A 21,203-nucleotide genomic window follows, 5' to 3' on the forward strand; every position below is an offset into this window, starting at 1 on the left:
ATGTGGACACCGTGAAGGAGAAGAGCTTATGAAGGATCAGAATTCCAGAACAGAAGAAGGCAATAAAAAGTACAGAGAACTCTGTTCAGAAGTTGTTGGAAGAAAAATTCCCTAGCATTATAAAAGAAGAAAAGACAAGCATACACAAGGCTGAACAAACCCCAAACAGGACTGATCCCAAAAGAAAATCACCAAAGTATGTCAATCAAATCCAAAACCAAGATAAGGAATGAATCCTAAGAGCAGCTCAGGAAAAAAAAAAATTACCTACAAAGGAGAACCAGTAAGACTAACCTCTGATTTCTCAGCAGAAACCATACAGCAAGAAGGCAATGGGCTAGGGCATATACAAAACTCTGAAAGAAAAAAATGGCCAACCAACAATCATATATATACACAACAAAGCTGTCTGTCAAACACAATGGTAAAATTAGGATGTTTCCTGATCAACAAAAATGAAAGGATTTTGTAATGAACAGGCCAACTTTACAAAAAGTTCTAAAAGGTGCTCTTTGAACTGAGAAGCAACAATTGTAAACAAAAACCTGAGATTAACACACGTGACAACACCACCCAGAACTCAATCCAGATGTAGAAGTAATCAGAGTAAAACAAACCTACAAGACTAAAAATAGGGAATGAGAGACATCAATTTATAATGAAGTCAACTACAAGGTAACAAGAGGGAATAGTGTAGATACAGAACTTATAAAGGGCAAGGAAGTCAAGTAGATTTCAAGATAAAATAGGTTGTTTAAAATAAGCAAAAAAATAAAGACAGGCAAATTAGACATTTTGGCTATCAAAAATGGGGGTGCTATAAAGGCATGAAGTGACTGGATTACAAGCTTTCATGAGTGGGCTTAGTTTCAGAATGAGGCTTCCTCTTTTCCAGCTGGATCTGGTAAAAGCGGATGGAAGATGATGATGATAGGATTTTATGATTCAACTGTGAGTTAGCAGGATTAATTGTGATTGTCACAACTCTGGTTGTAGAAGATCTGTAACTAAAAACAGGGAATATTTAATCTTTCCTATCAAGAAAAAATTATCCCAGGACTATCAAAAAGAAAGAACATGAGTGGAGTGTGATAGCCCTACCTAGAAAACCAGCAACAGCAGAGATAGTGGCAAAGGCGGTGGCATGGAGAGCCAGAGCAGCTTCGGCAATAGGCCCACGGACTGAGTATGGCTGTGTACCTGCAGGTAGGAGGGTGACTTGCAGAATGGGCCCTTTGGACATTTAAATGTAATATATGTATATATTTGTTTTGTTTTTAATTATCTTAATGGTGAAATTTTATTCTCTGGGACACATAGGTAAAATAGCTTAATTGTAAGTATAACTTCACTTTCAAAGCATAAAATTTCCAAAGACCCAACTGCTTTAAGGCTTTGAAGAGGCTGAATTCTTATATATATTTTATTTTGTATGTGTACATCAAACACTTTTTTGCTTTGTTCATTTGTGATATAAGATGTTAATGGGGAACCACAGGGAGGAAATAGGATAACTGTTGTTGCACAGAGGAGATTGCAATCATTGAAATGAAACAAAATGTATAATTTGTTAAATGTAAATCTGATGATGTTGTCTGTAAAACTGAACTCAATTCATAATAAACAGTTAAAAAAAAAAAAAACCACACACAAGAGAAAAAAAAAAAAATTAGGCAAAGAATTTAATAAATTACAGGGTAACCTATTATTTACCCTGAAAATTAATACACCTGCACATCAAAATTTTTAAAGGGGGAAATCAGAAAGATTTAATAAACATTAACACAACAGTGGTTATGAATTGGGCTGCTAACCTCAACGTCAGCAGTTCGAAACTACCAGCCATTCCGCAGGAGAAAGATGAGGCTTTCTGCTCCTGTAAACATTTACAGCCTAAGAAACCCTGTGCAGGGTCACTATGAATCGGAACCAACTCCACGGTACTTAATAACAACAACAACACAACAGAATTGAAAATGCAAAGAAAACCCACAAGTAAAATGAAATTAATGCAGGAAATGTTGAACTAAGAAGTACACACACACAAAAACACAGCAAACCGATAGCAATCAATTCATACCTTCGTATAATTATGCTGAATATAAATGGATTAAATGCATCAGTCAAGCAACAGTGAGAGCAGAATGGGTAAGACAACAAGATCCTTAATTACAAGGTCTGCAGAAAACGATAGACATTCAGGAGACAGCCTGGTTAAACAAACTTTGGTACATACACACGATGGAATACTGCACAATGTGAAACACCTCACAACATGGATGAACCTGGAGAACATTATGCTGAGTGGAATTACTCACCAAAGGGCAAATATTATTGAAACTAATGTTGCAAACAGTTAAAATGTTCTTTTAATCAGAGAAAGAATCTATGATTGATTACAGGGGGTAGGAAGGAAGGAAAATTATTCACAGGTTAGAGGCTAAAAACAATAACGTGAAAGACAGGACAGGCAATATACAAAAAGGCAGAGGTTAGCAGACCTAGCAGGAGACACAGGGAGGAACGCAACAGTTAAAGTTAATAGAGATAAATGCAGTTGTCAACTGATGGCACATGGAGGGTATTGCAATCACTGTAATTAAGCAAAGTATGTGACTTGTTGAATGTAAAACTGATGATTTGCTCAGTAAATCTTCACTCCATTCACAATGAAAAGCTTAAATATGTATATTTAAACTTTATATATACATACATAAGGAGCTCTGGTAGCATAGTGGTTACCAATTGGGCTGCTAATCTCAAGGTCATCAGTTCAAAACTACCAGCTGTTCCATGGAAGAAAGATGAGGCTTTCTGCTCCCATAAAGATTTACAGCCTCAGAAACCCTGTATAGGGTCACTATGAGTCAGAACTGACTCCACGGCACACCATCACCACCACCACCACCATATACATACATGTGTATATATATATAATATACATGCATAGAGACATAAACTTAAATATATATATGTGAGCACAGAAAGGTAGAAGGACCTTGGTTTCATCTTGAGGGCCTGCTTTATTTTAGAGTTAAAACATGAAGGCTTTTGGCCTGCAAATGACTTCAGTCAAGCAGAACTTAGTTCCATCTTATGTACGTCGGTTTAAGATGTCGGTTTAAGTGTTCAGATGTCAATTTTTTTTCATCACTTCCTGCACCTCTGGAGGATGTCTGAACTGCCATAACTGGAAACAGAGTGTATTTGAAAGTAAGTTTTTGGGCTGCTTCCTTCAGGCATCACAGGAAGAACAGAAAGTTTGTTGTAGGAGCAATGCTAGACATGCCATCTGAGGACTGGATGTGATGTCACACCCCAAGAGTAAAAAGACAGTCTATAAGCTGTCCTAGCTGCAACAGTCCCCTCCCTGCTTCTGTAGCCCCAGGCAGGCATATGTGACACATTGAGGCCATCAGGCATGGTTGTGGGAGGAGATTCCTTTGTTCTCTGTGCTCCACCACACAGAAGTAGAACTTTGGAAATTCATCAAGGCAGCATAAGGGCAATTGCCCTCACTGAGTAATCTGTGTTGTTTTGTTTTTACTCCTGTTGAAGACTTAATAAAGAGTCACCATAATATGTATATGAAGATGGTGCCTCTTTTCTCTCCTACAACAAATCTTGATGCTGAGGTCTTGAGGGGAGGACCCAGGGAAAAGGTATAGAAGAAATCAATTTTCCAACAATCTTACCTCCAAGGAACTACAAGAAAACTAACTTTCTCAAAACATGGTATACAATGTACATCACACAAACGAATGCTCCATTACATAAAAAGGAAAGGAAAAGGAGGAGGGAAGAATGGAGGCGGTAGAAGCTACATGGACTGGTTAAGAAACACCAAGTTACACTATTAAGTGAGGAAAAATAAGTTGTAACCTGTTGAATAAAATTAGACAAAATAGGAATCTATATTGCTATATATTTATATGTATATATAAAACTATAATATATAAGTAAAAAAGAAATTAAAGTGGTTATTTATGGAGAAAAGTAAGCAGATGTTGGACAAAAATAGGAAAGAGACTTCCCTATATATTTTTGTTTATTTCCTAGCTTTCTAGCCTAGTGAATGAATGTATTATTGCTTCAAAATATAAAATTACCAAAAAATAAATCCAACCCAAGATAAATGTACAAGAATTTTATAAATAAAATGACTTAAAAGCACATGTAAAACAATATAGAGGATAACACCATTTTTCATTCATGGGAGAACCTAATTAAAAAGATATCAATGCTTTCCCAATTGATATACACATTTAGAACAATTCCAATAAGTATTACAAGGCTCAATATTATACAAACATCAGTTGTTCCCAAATTGAAATGCATAGTAAATGAAGTTAAAAAAATATTTTTAAAGCAGGGTATTTTGCAAACTGCATACGCTGACTCTAAAATTTATTCTGACATAAGATTAGTCACAAATAGCCAAGGCATATTTGAAGAAGAAGAGGAGGAGGAGAAATTTGCTGTATCAGTCATCAATGTTAACTATGAAGCTATTATTATTTAAAATACTTATGCTTAATAACAATTATGGTAGTTGCCTTACAATGATATTGGCCACAAAGTTAGTTTAATTTAGATATTAAGAATATTGAGGCCATACAGCATTCAAACAAGTTCTAGAATTGAAAACTTAGATTCAACAAGAAAACATCTGATTAACTTATAAATGATCAGTTGTTGTTGTTAAAGGTTGTTGAGTGGGTTCTGACCCACAGTGACCCTGTATAGGGTTTTTGAGGAGCAGTTAGTGAGCTTGAACTGCCGACCTTGAGGTTCAAACTGACTTTGCAGTCTAGCACATTATCAGTACTGATTTTTAAATTCTCCTAAAGTATGGCATCAGATAAATATCCCATCATTTATCATTATTTATTCTAATAGTATTCTTTCAAAACACATTTAATGAAAAGCTTAGCTTTTCCCTATTGAATTCAAGTGTAACTTCCATACTGTTACTTTAGAAATAAGAAATCAAATATTCGAATCACAAATTCTCATAGTCACATTTAAAGATACATTGGCATGAAATTTCACATTATTGATAGGAAACTGTTATACTGAGAGAACCAATGGCTTTCTCTTGTTTGAAGGAATCAAAGATGGTAGCAACTTAGGTGGTACTTTGAGGCCATTTTTGTTCATTGGTTTTAAAATAAGTACTGATAATTTCCTATACCTTAACGAACATGAGGCACTAGGAGGGAGGGAATAAGGGACAGAGGAAGAAAGATGGACAGAGTGACACAGAGAGAGAAAGTAGGAGAGACACTGATTGACTCTCCCCCCGAGAGGTTAACTTTCTCCTAAGTTCTTAGGCATGCTCTGAGGGACAGAGGCAAAAAACTTTATAGGACATTAATACTTGTCAGTCAGGTTATGTCAGAACATGTCACACAGCACCAGAGTTCATCAAACAGTCTTACCTGGGTGGCTACAAGATAGATCAGCTCCCCAAGGGTTGGTAAAAGGCACTGCTTTAATTTGCTGTTCCTGAAGTTTTCCCTAATTAATTCAGTTAAGACAGTAATTGCCTGAAAAGAGAAAGAAGACAATTACTTCATGCATTTATCTCAATTGTTACAGGAGCTCTGGTAGCGCAATGGTTACGTATGAGTCAGGCTGCCAACCTCAAGGTCAGCAGTTCCAACTTGCTAGCTGTTACACAGAAGAAAAATGAGGCTTTCTGCTCCCGTAAACATTCATAGCCTCAGAAACCCTATGTAACGTTATGGTTGGGAGTGACTCCATGGGAGAACACCACCACCACCACCACTACCTACAAAACTCATCTTCCACTTTTAAGAACTAGTTTTCAAATTATTTCCAAATAAGGACCTTACTCCTAAAGAAAAAAATAGTAACTTTCTTATATCAAAGTGGAAAGATTAGAAATAGGAAATCAAATATGCAAGTCACAAATTCTCATGGTGAAAAAAAACTTGTCTACGTATTGTTGTTGTAAGTGCCACTGAGTGAGCAGTGACTCACAGCAACCCCATGTACAACAGAACAAAACAATGCCTGTTGTGTGCCATCCTCACAATTGTTGTATTCAAGCCATCTCTTTGGGGGTCTTATTCATTACACATTTAGTACTTCTCATTTTACAAATCACTTTCATTACCATCACTGATCCTGTGATGCAAACGTTGCCCTACCTTTAAAGACAAGAAACTTGCAAGGAATATCAAAGCCAACAGAGTAGTACAGAGCATTATGGGAGGGGCAGCTGGCATCAGAATTGACAACAACAAAAAAAGATTGGAGGCTGGAGGTTATATCTGGTCTTCATCTCATGGGGATCAACGTTGGGTTGATGCTGTTGGTGATTATCCACCTCACTCCTGAAGTGAGCCTGGGAGATTCGACACCATGCTTTATACAGTATGTACTCCATTTTGCTTGGTTTCCTTCAATTAAGATATTGAGTTTGAGATTTATTCATCTTGTTGCATGCATCAACAGTTTGTTCCTTTTTATTGCACTGCATAAAAATGCCACACTGTGTAACTTCCACTACTGTGTGCCATCAAGTCAGTTCTAACTCGTAGGGTTTCTAAGAAGGTCTTGTGGGTTTGACCTGCCGCCCTTGCTGTTAGTAGGCCAGTGCTTACCTTACAAAGCCACACCTGGGCTCTATCTCACAGTTAATATTATACATAAAGCACTAGAGGAGAAAAAGAAATTGTGCACTATCCTATGAACCTTTAAAGTAGGGAGCTTTTTCTACACAGGTGACCCCTGAACAACAAAGGTTTGAACTGCATGTACCCATTTATGCATAGATTTTTTTAAATGCTGTGTGACAATGATCATCGCCATGTGAGCAGTTCATCTCTCCAGTAAATTTTGTTTCACAGTAAAAAATGATCTCTTGTGGTTCTCACATGTAAACACTGAGTAACACCATGGGACGCATACAAAGTGCCACTAGTGATGCTGGAAGTGCTCCCAAGAAGCAGAGAACAGTCACGGCATTACAATGAACTGTTGAATTGTTTGATAAGTACCGTAGATTGAAGTCCTAAGCTGTTACCCAAACCCATATACTCATTTCAGAATACATGAATCTACCATAAGGACCATTGTTTAAAAAAGAAAAGGAAATTTACAAAGTGGTAGCTAAAGCTACAGCAGCAGGTGAAAACGTTGCACTTTTTGCAAAATACCTTTCTATTGTATAATGAAAATGCAACTTTTGCTGGTATAGTATATAATACATATAACAGAATGTGCTAATTGACTGTTTATGTTCTTGGGAAGATTTCCCAGCAAAAGTAGACTATTAGTAGTTACCTTTTGTGGGAGTGAAAAGTAACCCACAAATTTTCAACTGCACAGGAAGGTCAACTCCCATAGCCCCATGTTGTTCAAGAGTCAGCTGTCTACAATACAATCTTCCTTTTGACTTTGAACTTACTGATAATCCACTAGCACTACACTAACCCATCTAAAATTGCAAACATTGTCACTTTTCACCTACAAAAACAGCAATTTCATAGGCTTAACCAACAAATCAAATAATAAAACTTTGATAAAGAAATAGAGTATGAGTACATGCCTATGATGTTCACCTTTCTCCTAATTTCATTAACTACTTCATACTGTGACAGCAATTCCTCTACTTGGTATTTATCCACAAGAAATACGAGCCATAACATGAGTAGATATATGCACATCAATGTTCATAGCAGCACTATTTACAATAGCAAAAATATGGACACAACCTAAATGTCCATCAATGGAAGAATGGATAAACAAACTGTGGTACATACACACACAATGGAATATTATGCCACCTTGAAGCATAACAAGGAAGCTGCAAGCCACCACATAACATGGATGAACCTTGAGGGCATTATGTTGAGTGAAATTAGTTAGTCACAAAAGGAGAAATACTGCATAAGACCATTATTGTAAAAGCTGAAGAAAAAGTACTCATACTAAAAGGGAAAAAAATTTTTTTTTCCTTTGTTGGTTACCAGGTTCTAGGGGGTGGGGTGAAGGGGAGGGAAAGGATGGTCGAGCACAGGATAGAGAATAGACACAGGATATTTTGGGTGCTGGGGGGAGTGGGACAATACACATGAAGGGGGAGGGGAATGGAAGAACAAGGTGGATGGGAGAACATTTAGGCAGGGTTGCATGAGCTAAGTGAGACAGAGGTGAATAACGATATATGCTCAACCTTGGAACAACAGGGCTCCGGGACACAGGGATTGAGGCATGGTTTGAAGGGGTAAAAGAGGGAAACAACGTTAAGGTGCCTGGCTGTCCTATGAATCTTGGTTTCTCTTGCCTACTGTTGTAGAGTAGACACTTGAGGCAGAGAGAAAGGAAGAGCCAGAAACAGCACCATAGAAAGCATGTAAGTCTGTCTTCAGTCTGTAACTGATCAGAATATCTAAAATGGGGCTACAACATGCCCAGTGAAGGAGGCTTCCTGCGGAGCCTTTGCATTACATAAAACCATAGGTGGAATCCTGAACCCCATCCAGAATCTTCTGAGGTGGGAAATTTCCACTTGAAAGGACAAGTAGACCAGCCTGTAGCAGCTAGAAGAACAGAAGATGCTTCTTGAAAGAAAGACCAACAGGAAAAATTCAAAACAATAATGGCAGTCTGACTGACTACTTCAAGAACAAGCAAGTCGTTTGCACAGGAGCCATCATGGCAAGCAGTCAAGTCCCCTCAGGGCAAACTCCCTTCCAAGACTGAGACTCAAGGGGAGTACACGAGCAGGCATGTGAGCTTGCTGGTGACCACGCTGGTCTACCAATAAGGGGAAGTGAGGGGTAAAACAGCAATGAAGTTGTGAGCTAAGCCCAACCACATTCAATAGACTCCTGTCAACCTGGGTTGAGACCTGGTTGGCCAGCAGTATGGTGAGACCTGGAGATTCCTGGGCCTAGGGACAGGGACATGGCCACAGAGGAGTAGAGTGGAGAGTGAAGCATCCAGAGGATATGAAGTGAGGGGAGATGCACAAGAACACCCACTGTTGCAGATAGTATCCACTTGACCTGGCTTCAATGGCTGGATGATCAGAACTTGACTAGAAGAAGAAAGATGAGGAAAAAAAAGTAATCTGCTATGATTTGATGAATGTGACCTATACTTATGGATGTAGTACCTCAAAAGAGGGAACAAATTTTCACAGTGAGGATCATTCCCATCCACTCACCCCTCGGTACACAGGGATGACAGGGATAGGCAAATTCGACATTGGCTACCCAAAATGGGTTGGGGGTGGGGTCACAAAGGCACAAAGTGACTGGCTTATAAGCTTTCAAGAGGGAGCCTAATTCCAGAGGGTGAGGAGGAAGGTAGACTCTCCACTGAGTGGTTTCCAACCTGTCTGGATAGGGCTGATAAAAGGAGATGGGGATAAGACTCTTGTGGTTTAATAGTGAATAATTGCTATCACGACTGACTGTGAGAGTTGGAAATGTAAAGGTAGACATTTTGTAACAAAAGGAGATGAGTAGTTGATTTTGCAGTCCAGGAGCGGAGGACCCTGGGACCATCAGGGGAGAAGAACGGAGTGCAGGTCCCTACGCAGAGAAATAGTGACACCAGAGATGGAGGCAGAGATGATAACGTGCAGAGATGGAGCGGCTGGGGACTCTGGACACAGGAAGGGAAAGGAGCTGTGTGCTGAAGACCAAGGGGAAGGCTTATGTGGTGTACTCTTTGATTGTTTGATGATGCATGAAGGGGATGTAATCATTGCAATGAAATGAAATATGATAGGATGAATGTAAAGCTGATGCTCTCCCATGTAAACTATCACTCAATTCACAATAAATTTAAAATTTATTAAAAAAATAAATGTATTAAAAATAAATAAATAAAAACGAAGCAGAAATCTAGGTTCAAAGAAAAAAAGTGAATATGTGTGAATGGCTGCATTATATCCTTCATTTATTCCATTTGTATGCTGAACAAATAATCTGTAAAGCTGGACAATAAGAAGAGAATGGAGAATCAGGAAAGCAGAAAGATTCATTAAATAATGTACAATATGCAGATGACACAACCTTGCTTAACAAAAACAAAGATGACTTTAAGTACTTTTGATGAAGGTCAAAGACTACAACATTTCGTGCGGATTGTGCCTAAATATGAAGAAAACTAAAATCCTCACAACTAAACTAACAGTTACTGGTGGTGGTGGTTATGTGCTGTGGCATCGATTCCAACTCATAGTGACCCTGTATAAGGTTTCTGAGGCTGTAAATCTTTATGGGAGCAGAAAGCCTCATGTTTCTCCTGTGGACCTGCTGGTAGTTTCGAACTGCTGACCGTGAGATTAGCAGCCCGATTTGTAACCACTTCGCTACCAGAGCTCCTTCCATTAGTCGTTGTTGTTGTTGTTACGTGCTGTCGAGTCGATTCCGACCCATAGCGACCCTGTATTGGGTTTCCAAGGAGCAGGTGATAAACATGAACTACAGACCTTGCAGTTCAAACGACTTTGCAATCTGACGCGTTGGCCAATAGCGCCACACCAGGACTCCCAAATCAAAACCACAGTGAGATGCTAAAAAAAGCACAAAAGAGCAAAGATGTCACTTTAAGGACTAAGGTACATATGGCACAGGCCACATTTTCAATCTCCTCACATGCATGTGGAGGCTAGACAACGAATAAAGAAGAGCACAGACGAATTCATGCATTTGAATTCTGGTATTGAAAATGCCAGGACTGTCAGAAGAAGGAACAAACCTATTTTAGAAGAACTGCAGCCAGATAGGTCCTTATAAGAGAGGATGGCAAGATTCATCTCTCTTACTCTGGATACGCCGTCAGGTAAAACCACTCCCTGGATAAGTACACCAGGCTTGGTAAGATGAAGGGTCAATGAAAAATAGGACTATCCCACTGAGATGGACTGACACCGTGGCAGCTACAATGGGCTCCGATGTAACAATTGTGAGGATGGTGCAGAACTGGGCAGTGTTTTGTTCTGTTGTGCATAGGGTCACTATGAGTTAGAACCGATGTGACAAATCTCACAGCAGCAAAGTACACTTTCTTTTCCCTCTTTAGTTTTCTAAAGTAAGTTTGATGATTGAAAAAAAAATTGTATCACTGTGTGTTATGATTCTAAATGTATGTAGACAACATATTTAAGAAAATTATAATTAGGACAGGGTAAGAGGATGAAGCAGTTCCAAGGGGGCACAAATGGTTAAACTCTGGACTACTAACTGAAAGGCTAGTGGCTGAAGCCCACCCAGATATGTCTCAAAAAGCAGAATTGATCTGCTTGCAAAAATTTGTTGTTGTTGTTAAGTGCCATCGAGTTGGTTCCAACCCACAACAACCCTGTATAGTGTTTCTGAGGAGCAGTTGGTGAGCTTGAACCACCGACCTTGTAGTTCAAATGGTTTTACACTCTGCTCTATTAACCCACAGCACTCTATTCTACACACATGGGATTCTAATGAGTCAGAATCAACTAAAAACAACACAGGGAAGTAAAGGGAGGTAACGTTTTAATTGTTGTTATTGTTAAGTGTTATCAAGTCAGTTCCAACTCATAGTGACCCTGCATAATCCTGCAGTGCCACACCAGGACTCCAAAGTTTCTATCGTTATTGTCTTTGGTAAGTGCAATAGTGATCCTGAGTAGGGCTTCCAAGGAGCGGCTGGTGGGTTTGAACCGCCAACCATGTGATTCAAACTGACCTTGCAGTCCAGCACTATTAACCCACAGCACCACTGTGATAAATTATGTGCATATGTGATGCTCTATCTAAGAGCAACCATAATTGCACTGTAGGATGAAGAGTGGATTGCTAACCAAAAGGTCAGTGGTTCAAACCCACCAGACGCCCCTGGGAAACCGTATATCGGGTCACTATGACTCAAAACCAACTCCAAAGCACTTAACAACAGAGCAACCATTAAAAATTTTATACAAAGAGATTATACTAAAAAAACTCACTGCCAGTGAGTCAGTTCTGACCTAGAGAAGCACCACACAGCACAGTAGAACTGCCCCAGAGAGTTTCTGAGACTATAAATCTCTACAGGAGTAGACAGTCTTACCTGTCTGTCACACAGCAGTGGGGGGTTCACACTGTCAACCTTTCGGTTAACAGTATAACACCTAACCCACCGTACCACAAGGGCTCCTCACTAAAAAACACTATAGAAAAATGAAAACGGGATTCTAAAAAATGTTCAAATAACCCATAGAATACAGGAGGGGGAAAAAAACAGAAAACTGAAAAAAGAGAGAACAAAAATAAAATGGCACAGTTAAGATGAAACATTGCAAGAATTACATTAAATGTAAATAATCCAAATACAACTATTAAAGACAAAGACTAGCAAAGTCGATTTAAAAATTATAACTACATGCAGTCTATAAGAAGCTTACATCAAATATAGTGATACAGAAAGATTGAAAGCAAATACAATGGGAAAGGATCATGGAAGTACATGTTGCCGCAGTTCAGTGCCACCAATCAAGTAGGTTCCAACTCATTAGGACCCTGCATAAGATTTCCAAGGAGGAGTCAATGAGTTTGAAACCCTGATGTTGTGGTTCAAACTGACCTTGTGGTCCAGTGCATTATCCTTCAGGGTCACACCAGGATTCCTGTTGTTGTTATGTGCCATTGAGTCAGTTCTAACTCATAGTGACCCTGTATAGGGTTTCTGAGGACAGGCTGGTGAGTTTGAACCACCAACCTTGCAGTTCAAACCAATCCTATGATCAAGTGTGTATAAGCAAATAAAAAGCAGGAATAGCTAAAATACTATAAGATGAAGTACACTTCATGGCAAAGAACAGTGCCAGAAACAGAGAGGTACATTATGTGACTTTTAAAAAAAGGAATCAATCTGCTTGCAAATCCTAACTTACTACTTCCAAATATGTAAGCATCAAACAGAAGAACTGCATAATATGTAAAGCAAAAAGTAATAGAACTGAAAGGAGAAGTGGCCAAATCCATAATTAGAACTGAAAACGTCAACACCCTTCCCTCATTAATAAAATGACTAGTCAGAAATTAAACATATATCCACATACTAAGGGAATATCATGAGCAACTCTATGCATATAAATTTGACAAGTTAGACAAAATGTACAGCTCCTTGAAAAATATAAACTACCACAATTCACTCAATATCAAATAATTTGAACCTTCCTATAACATTAAGAATACTGAATTTGTAATTAAATCTCATTAAAAAGAAATTCTCAGGAGTGGATGAATGGTTGCACAACCCAAAGGATATAATCAGTGTCACTAAGCCGTACTGGCAGAAAGTGTTGAATTGGTGTATATCCTGCTGTGTATAGTCTCAACAGGAACAAGTAAAATTAAAAACTAAAAAAAGAAATCTCCAGCTCCACATGGTTTTGTTGGAGAATTCTATTAAACATTTTACATATGACATAACACCAATGCAACACAATCTCTTAGAGAAGATACAGACAATTCACAAATCATTTCATGAAGCCAGGATTATTCTAATATCAAAATCAGACAAAGAAAACTCTTTAAAAATTACAATGAAAACTATGTACATATTCATGTTAGCCTGATGATTATAGACATAAAACATTCTTTTAAAAAATTACCAAATAAAATTTAGCAATATGTAAAAAGTCAGAAAATACTGCTCTGGGGCTCTACATCTATATAACACAAGTTTATTCCTCACAAAATGTGCTTAAATACATCTCTATAATCAATGACACCTGCAAAAAAAATTTCTCAGTAATACACTTGTCTGTGCCTCATAACAGTGACTCAAAAAAAAAAAAAAAGTCCAATTAAAGCTGTGGCATCCTATAACTGATTGGAATACCTAAAATTGGACTACAACTTGCCCAGTGAAGGAGGCTTCCTGTGGAGCCTATGCATTATATAAGACCATAGGTGGAATTCAGAAACCCATCCAGAATCTTCTGAGGTGGGAAATCTCCACTTGAAAGGACAAGCAAACCAGCCTGGAGTGGCTAGAAAAATGGAAGGTACTTCTTGAAAGAAAGATTGACAGGAAAAATAAAAAAACACTAACAGCAATCTGACTGACTACTATAAGAACAAGCAAGTTGCTCACCCAGCAGACATCAAGGCAAGTCGTCGGATCCCCTCAAGGCAAACCCCCTTCCTAGACTAAGACTCAAGGGCAATACACGAGTAGTCTGACTGGGGTCACTGAGTAGTCTGACTGGGGTCACTAGTAAGTTGAAGTGAGGGTAAAACTGCAATGAAGGTGTGAGTTAAGTCTGACCACATTTAATGGACTCCTGTGAACACAGGTAGAGACCTGGTTGGTCAGCAGTATGGCAAGTCCTGTGGACTCCTGTGCCCAGAGACAGTGACATAGCCACAGAGGACTAGAGTGGAGAGTGAAGCATCCAGATGGTAAGAAGAGAGGGCATATGCACAAGAACACCCACACTTGTAGATAATACCCACTTGACGTAGCTTCAATGGCTGGATGATCAGACCTCAACTAGAAGAAGAAAGAGGGGGAAAAAAAGAGTAATCTGATACAATTTGGTGAGCTTGACCTACACTTATGGATGCAGTAGCTCAAAAACGGGAACAAATCATAACAGCAAGGATCATTCCCACCCCCTTGGTACACAGGGTAGACAGGGATAGGCAACTTGGACATTGGCTACCCCAAATTGGGGGAGGGGGAAGGGGGGCAAGGCTACAAAGGCAATAAGTGACTGGCTTACAAGCTTTCAAGAGGGAACCTAGATCTGGAGGGCGTGGAGGAAGGTAGAATCTCTACAGAATAGAAGCCAATCTGTCTGGGCAGGGCTGATGAAAGGAGATGCGGCTAGGTCTCTTGTGATACAATAGTGAATAATTGTTATCAGGACTGATTGTGAGGGTTGGAAATGGAAAGGTAGACATTTTGTAGCAAAAGGAGGTGAGTGATTGACTTTGCAGTCCAGGAGTGGAGGACCCGGGGACCATCAAGGGAGAAGAGCAGAGTGCGAGACCCTACCCAGAGAAACAATGATGCCAGAGATGGAGGCAGAGATGATGATGTGGAGAGATGGAGTGGCTGGGGACTCTAGACTCAGAGAGGGAGAGGTGCTGTGTGCTGATGACCGAGGGACAGACTTGCGGGTATAGCCTTTGGTTGTTTGATGATGCATGGAGGGGATTGTAGTCATGGGAATGAAATGACATATGATAGGATGAATGTAAAGCTAATGTGATCCCATGTAAACTATCAAATAATTCACAATAAAACATTAAAAAAAAAAGACTGTGGCATCCGCTACTGCCAGGTATACATTATTACTACATAGAATAGTAACATGGATTTTTATATACTTTAATAAATTTTAAATTTCAGATAACAAGATAGTTGATAAATTAGGAGTTGGTGTATTTTCCCTCAGGTAAGGAATAATGCAAGAATTTTGACTCTGGTTACTCAACATAGTGCTAAAAGTTTAAATCAGTAAAATAAGTCAAGAAAAGAAAAAGCATGCTGATCAAAAAGAAAGAAAACTGTCTCTCTTTACCGATGACATGACTATATCACAATTAAATCACAAAAAAACCCTTAAAATAAGTATGTTCAGCAAGTTCATAGGATATTTCTATTTACTAGCAATTAGCACATGGATGGACACACAAAATTAAAATACAATACCACTTATTATATTTGTATAGTTATACAAAATAAATGCAGTACTTGGGTGTAAACCTAAGAAAAAGTATATATTACTTGAAATGCTGAAAATTATATAATTCTGATGAAAAAAATCAATAGGATCTAAATAGAGACATACCATGTTCATGGACTAAAAGAGTTGACATAGTAAAGATGCTAACTCTCTACAAATTGATAAGACAAGTTTAATTTCATTCCCATTAAAATTCCTGAGCCCCATCCAGAAGTTTCTGAGGTGGGACATTCCCACTAGGAAGTACAAGCAGACCAGCCTGGAACAGCTAGAGCAACAGACGATACATCTTCAAAGAAAGATCAGCAGGAAACACCCAAAACAAAAATGGCAGTATGACTGGCTACTACAAAAACAAGCAAGTTGTTTACCGGGAAGCCATCAAGGCAAGCAATCAAGTCCCTTCATGACAAACCCCCCTCTAAGATTGAAACTCAAACTGGAATATGTGAGTGGGCATGTAAGCTTGCTGATGACCACACTGGTCTTCTGGTGAATGGAAGAGGAGGAAAGGGAGCAATGAAGAAATGGGCTGAGTTCAACCATGTTCTATAAACTCTCCTTGATCTGCAGATGAGAGAGAGAAGAGGAAGGGCTGTTTGGTCCAAAGTGTGGTGAGACCTGGAGACTCCTGAGCCCATGGACAAGGTCATAACCACAAAGGGCTAGAGCTGAGAGTAAAGCATCCAGCTGATATGAAGTGAGGGGACACGCACAAGAGCACCCAAACTTGCAAACAGTACCCATTTGACCTAGCCTCAATGGGGTGATAATCAGAACTCGACTAGAGAGGAAGATTATTAAAAATTTATTTTTTATTTTTTATTTTTTTTTTGACAAAGGAAATGAGAGTAAACTGCTACAGGTTGATGAACTTGACCTACACTCATGGATCTAGTAGTTCAAAATAGCAACAGAGAGGGAAGGAGTCTTCACATCAAGTATCAATGTTAACCCCTCTGAATACAGGGTAGATAAGGATGGGCAATTTAGACTACAGAAAATGAGGGGGCGATAAAGGCACATAGTGACTGGCTTACAAGATTTCAAGAGGGAGTATACTTTAAGCACGTGCAGGAGAAGATTAAGTCCTCATTGAATAGTTTTCATCTTGTCTAGATGGATCTGGTCAAAAGAGATGGGGATAAGACTCTTATGATTCAATAGTGAGTAATCGTTATCATGACTAATTGCAACTGTCACAATTATAAAGGTAGATGTTTTGTAACAAAAACAGGGAAGTAGTTAATCTTACAGTCCAGAAACAGAGTACCCTAGGACCATCAAGGGAGAAGAGCACAAGCAGAATGTGAGACCCTATCCAAAGAAGTCGTGACTCTGGAGATGGAGGCAGAGATGGGGACATGGAGAGATGGAGCAGCTGAGGACTCTAGATTCATGGAAAGAGAGGGACTGAGAGCAGGAGGCCAAGAGGCAGACTTGCAGAATGTGCCCTTTGGAGGTTTAAATTATTATACATATCTGGTGTTTTTTTAAAAAAGAGCCAAAATGAATAGAGAGAAATACTGTTAACTGATGGTACATGGAGGGGATTATAATCATTGTAATGATACGAAGTATATGATTTTTTTGAATGCATAACTGATGATCTGCCCTGTAAACTTTCACTCAATTCGCAATCAAAACCTTAAAAAAAAAAAAAAAAAAGATGTTTACTCTGTCCGAATTGATAAGATAATTTAATTTCATTACCATCAAAATTCTAGCAAGGTTTTCTGTAGCCTTGCACTCATTTACTAAATCTGAAAGGAGCAAAAGAAAAGTAGGTTGTGGTTGCTCAGTGATATTGACATAGAAAGGCCTGGAGATTCACTTTCTTAATGATTAAAAAAAAACCACAACAACTCCACTGTTATGCTATCAAGCTGATTCCTGAAGATAAAGTAGAATTTCCTGTGTTCGTTTCCAGTTTCCAAAGTTATAATCCTTTACTGAAGCATCTGGCACCTCTTTCTCCTGCAGAGTGGCTGGTGGGTTTAAACTGCGACCCTATCAGTAAGTAGCCAAGCTCTTAACCACTGAACCACCAGAGTTCCTTCCATAATAATTACACCAAGACTCTTTGAAGCACTCTGTAATGCATAAGCCCCAATGGGTCAGAATCTACTCAATGGTAAGAGGTCAGGGGTGTTTTGTTGTTGTTGTTTATAGATAATTCTAAAATTGATGACACTTTATAACAAGACAAAGGAACTAGAATAAGTAAAACAGATTTTTAAAAAAGAGTACAGTGGGAAGAATCAGTCTGTTAGGTTTAAAGACATACTATGTAGCTACATTTATCAAGACTGTTAAGGGCTAGAAGAGGAATAGGATAGACACATAGGCCAACAGAAGAGACCAAAACAACCAGACATAGGCCCACACAAGTTTGTCAAGTGAATTTTTTTTAACTTATTGAGGTGAAAGTCAAATAGCATAAAATTAAATATTTTCAATAATTCAGTGTAATTTAGTATATTCACAATGCTGTGACTTTTCATTACTCCAAAATAAAACCCTATACATATCAAGCAGTTTATCCTGACTTTCCTTTTCTCCCAAGCCCTGAATGCAACCATTATCTATTTACATATTCTGAATATTTCATATAAATGGACTCATACAATTTGTGTTTCACTTCTGTAACTTAACAGGGTTTTCAGGACAGATCCACAATTTATCATAAAGTAGTAGTTCATTTGTTTTTTATGGCTGAATAATATTCCACAGCATTTAAAAACAAACTAGTGGTAAACACTACAATTGGCTTAACCATTCATCCACTAGCACACATCTGAGATTTTCCCACCTTTTTGGCAAACTTGTTTTTGACAAAAGTGCAAAAGCAATTCAATCAAGCCAAGTTACCCTTTCCATTAAATTGTATTGGAGCAATTGTACATCGAGATACAAAAACAAAAAATGAACCTTAACCTAATCTATAAAAACTCAAAACATATCAGAAACTTAAATGTAAAACATAAGACAATAAAACTTCTAGAAGATATGGGAGAAATCAGGATCTAAGGCTAGGTAGGTAAAGAATTATTCGACTGGACACAAAAAACATGATCCAAAAAAGGGAAAATTGGACTTCACTAAAACTTAAAACTTTGGTCCCTAAAAGATCTTGTTAGGAGACTATAAGGCCACCACCCCTCTTGGCCTACTTCCTTGCATTTCATATAATACTTAACATTATATTAAGTATTATATGTAATAGCCAAACACCCTTCAGGGCAGGGAGTTAACAGAAGTAAGCTTGAGATAAGAACTAAATAAAACCAACAAGAAGCAATTATAATCACTTCACAGCATAGTATGTGGAATTTGTGTGTAAGAATTTGTGTCTAAGAGATGTCATCTCAGAAAAACACAACTCCTAGGGGCCATGACATTACCCAACCACCACCAGCATACCCCTGAGGTATGTGAATTGGCTCATAAAATGCAAATGTTTTCTTGGAATCCTTGTATATGCATAACTTCCTTCTTAGAAAGAGTATAAAGATAAAAGTAACCCAGGATTCAGGGAACTCAATATGAAGTCCTAGGCCTACCAATTCCTTGTTTGAAATAAAGACTATGCTTCATCTTCCTCATCATGATGTTTTCTTCAATGGTCAAAGGAGTTGGACTGGGCAGACTCTCCCTTTGCCAAAAGTCACAGGCAACAAATTAAAAGACAAGATACAGACTGAGAGAAAATATTTGAAAACCATATACGTGACAAAAAACAACAACTTATATCTAGAATATTTTTAAACTTTCAAACAGTATTACTTTCACTGGATGGTACACGTGAATAACATTGAATTGGAATTACCTAGTATGTTTTGTTGTTCTTAAGTGCCTTCAAGTTGGTTCTGACACATAGCAAGTCTGCATAGGGTTTCCAAGAAATGGCTGGTGAACTTGAACCGTCATCCTTGTGGTTCAAACCAACCTTGCAGTTCAGTGCATTAACCCACCTCACTACACCAGGACACCAACAACAAAAAACACCCCTCAATAGTTAAAAAACAAGCACTCAACTAGAAAATAACCAAAAGACATTAAGCAACGTTTCACTGTATAGCACACACACATGATAAAAAAGTAGAGTAGGAAAGGTCAACATTATTAGTCAAATTAAACTACAATGAGCTATCACAAAAGAGCTACCAAAATTGCTGAAATTGAGGAATAGTGAGAATGCCATAAATGGTGGCAAGTATGCAAAGCAACTAAATTACTCAAACAATTCTGGTGGAAATGTAAAATAGCATATTCCAAAAAAGAGTTTGGTAACTCTTAAACAAGTAGATAATTACCATACAATCCAGTAATTAAATTTTTGAGTATCTACCGCTGAGAAATAAAAAGTTACACAAAAAAATTTGTACATGAATGTTTACAGCAGCTTTGCATCACCTTAGGATAAGCACTAAATCACAAGGTCAGTTGGAACCACAAGGTCGGCGGTTCAAACTCACGAGCCTCTCCTCAGAAACCCTATACAAGGTCTCTAAGCACTGGGACTGACTCGACAGCACGTAACAACAACTACAATTTGTACTAGTAAAACAATGTAAACAACCCAGTCTGCTTTGTAATGAGTGGATTAAAAACTTGGTACATCCATACCATGGATACTACTTAGCAATAAAAAGGAACAAACTAGTGATAAACATAACAACTTGGATGAATTTCCACAGTATTATTCTGAGTGGAAATGGCCAATCCCAAAAGAATAGACAAGAATAAGATTCCATGGTATACATTCCTGTCATGACAAAATTCTGAGAATGGAGAACAGATTTGCAGCTCTCAGGGAAAAAGAATCATGGTTGAGGAGAGTACTGGCTATAAAAGGGCAATATGAGGGAATCTCATGGTAATGAAAGTATTCTGCTCCTTAACTGGAGCAATATCCTAGTTGTAATAATGATAGCATGCTGTTTTTTTATAGCAGCTGCCATAATTAAAGGAACTAAGGAAAGGATCCACCACTCGTCTGTCAGTTTGTTGTACTGTGGTGACCTGCATGTTGCTATGACGCTGGGAGTTATGAGACTGGGATTTTAAATACCAGCAGGGTCACCTATAGTGGACAGGTTTCAGTAGAGCTTCCAGACTAAGAATATGAAGAGGAAGAGGTGAGTAATTCTGAATGTTTACTCACTAAAAGCCTTAAGAATTGCAGGAAAACATTGTCAGGTACACTGCTGAATAGATGAAAACATTATGAATAGCATCAGAATACCATCAGATATAGGGCCAGAATATGTGCCCTTCACATTAGAAAGCACTCAAAATATGACTGAGGAAGAGCTGCCTCCTCAAAGTAGAGCTGACCATGATGATGTATATGGCATAAAGCTTTTGGGACCTTCATTTGCTGATGGAGCAAAAATCAAAATGAGAAGAAACAGTTGCAAATGTCCATTAATAATCAGAACATGAAATATACAAAGTATGACTCTAGAAAAATTAGAGGTTGTCAAAAATGAAA

At 38.4% G+C, this 21,203-nt stretch overlaps 1 protein-coding gene across 1 annotated transcript in view; it reads right to left on the bottom strand.

Moving 5' to 3' along the window:
* Window positions 1-21,203, bottom strand: part of ULK4 (unc-51 like kinase 4) — an 892,765-nt gene that overhangs the window by 736,361 nt on the left and 135,201 nt on the right. Inside the window, exon 16 of the mRNA XM_006868826.1 lies at window positions 5,442-5,549. Coding sequence (XP_006868888.1) covers window positions 5,442-5,549 — 108 coding nt within the window. The remainder of the gene's footprint in view (window positions 1-5,441; window positions 5,550-21,203) is intronic.

This window comes from Chrysochloris asiatica, unplaced genomic scaffold, assembly GCF_000296735.1.
Source record: "Chrysochloris asiatica unplaced genomic scaffold, ChrAsi1.0 scaffold00124, whole genome shotgun sequence".
Classification (NCBI taxonomy): Eukaryota; Metazoa; Chordata; class Mammalia; order Afrosoricida; family Chrysochloridae; genus Chrysochloris; species Chrysochloris asiatica.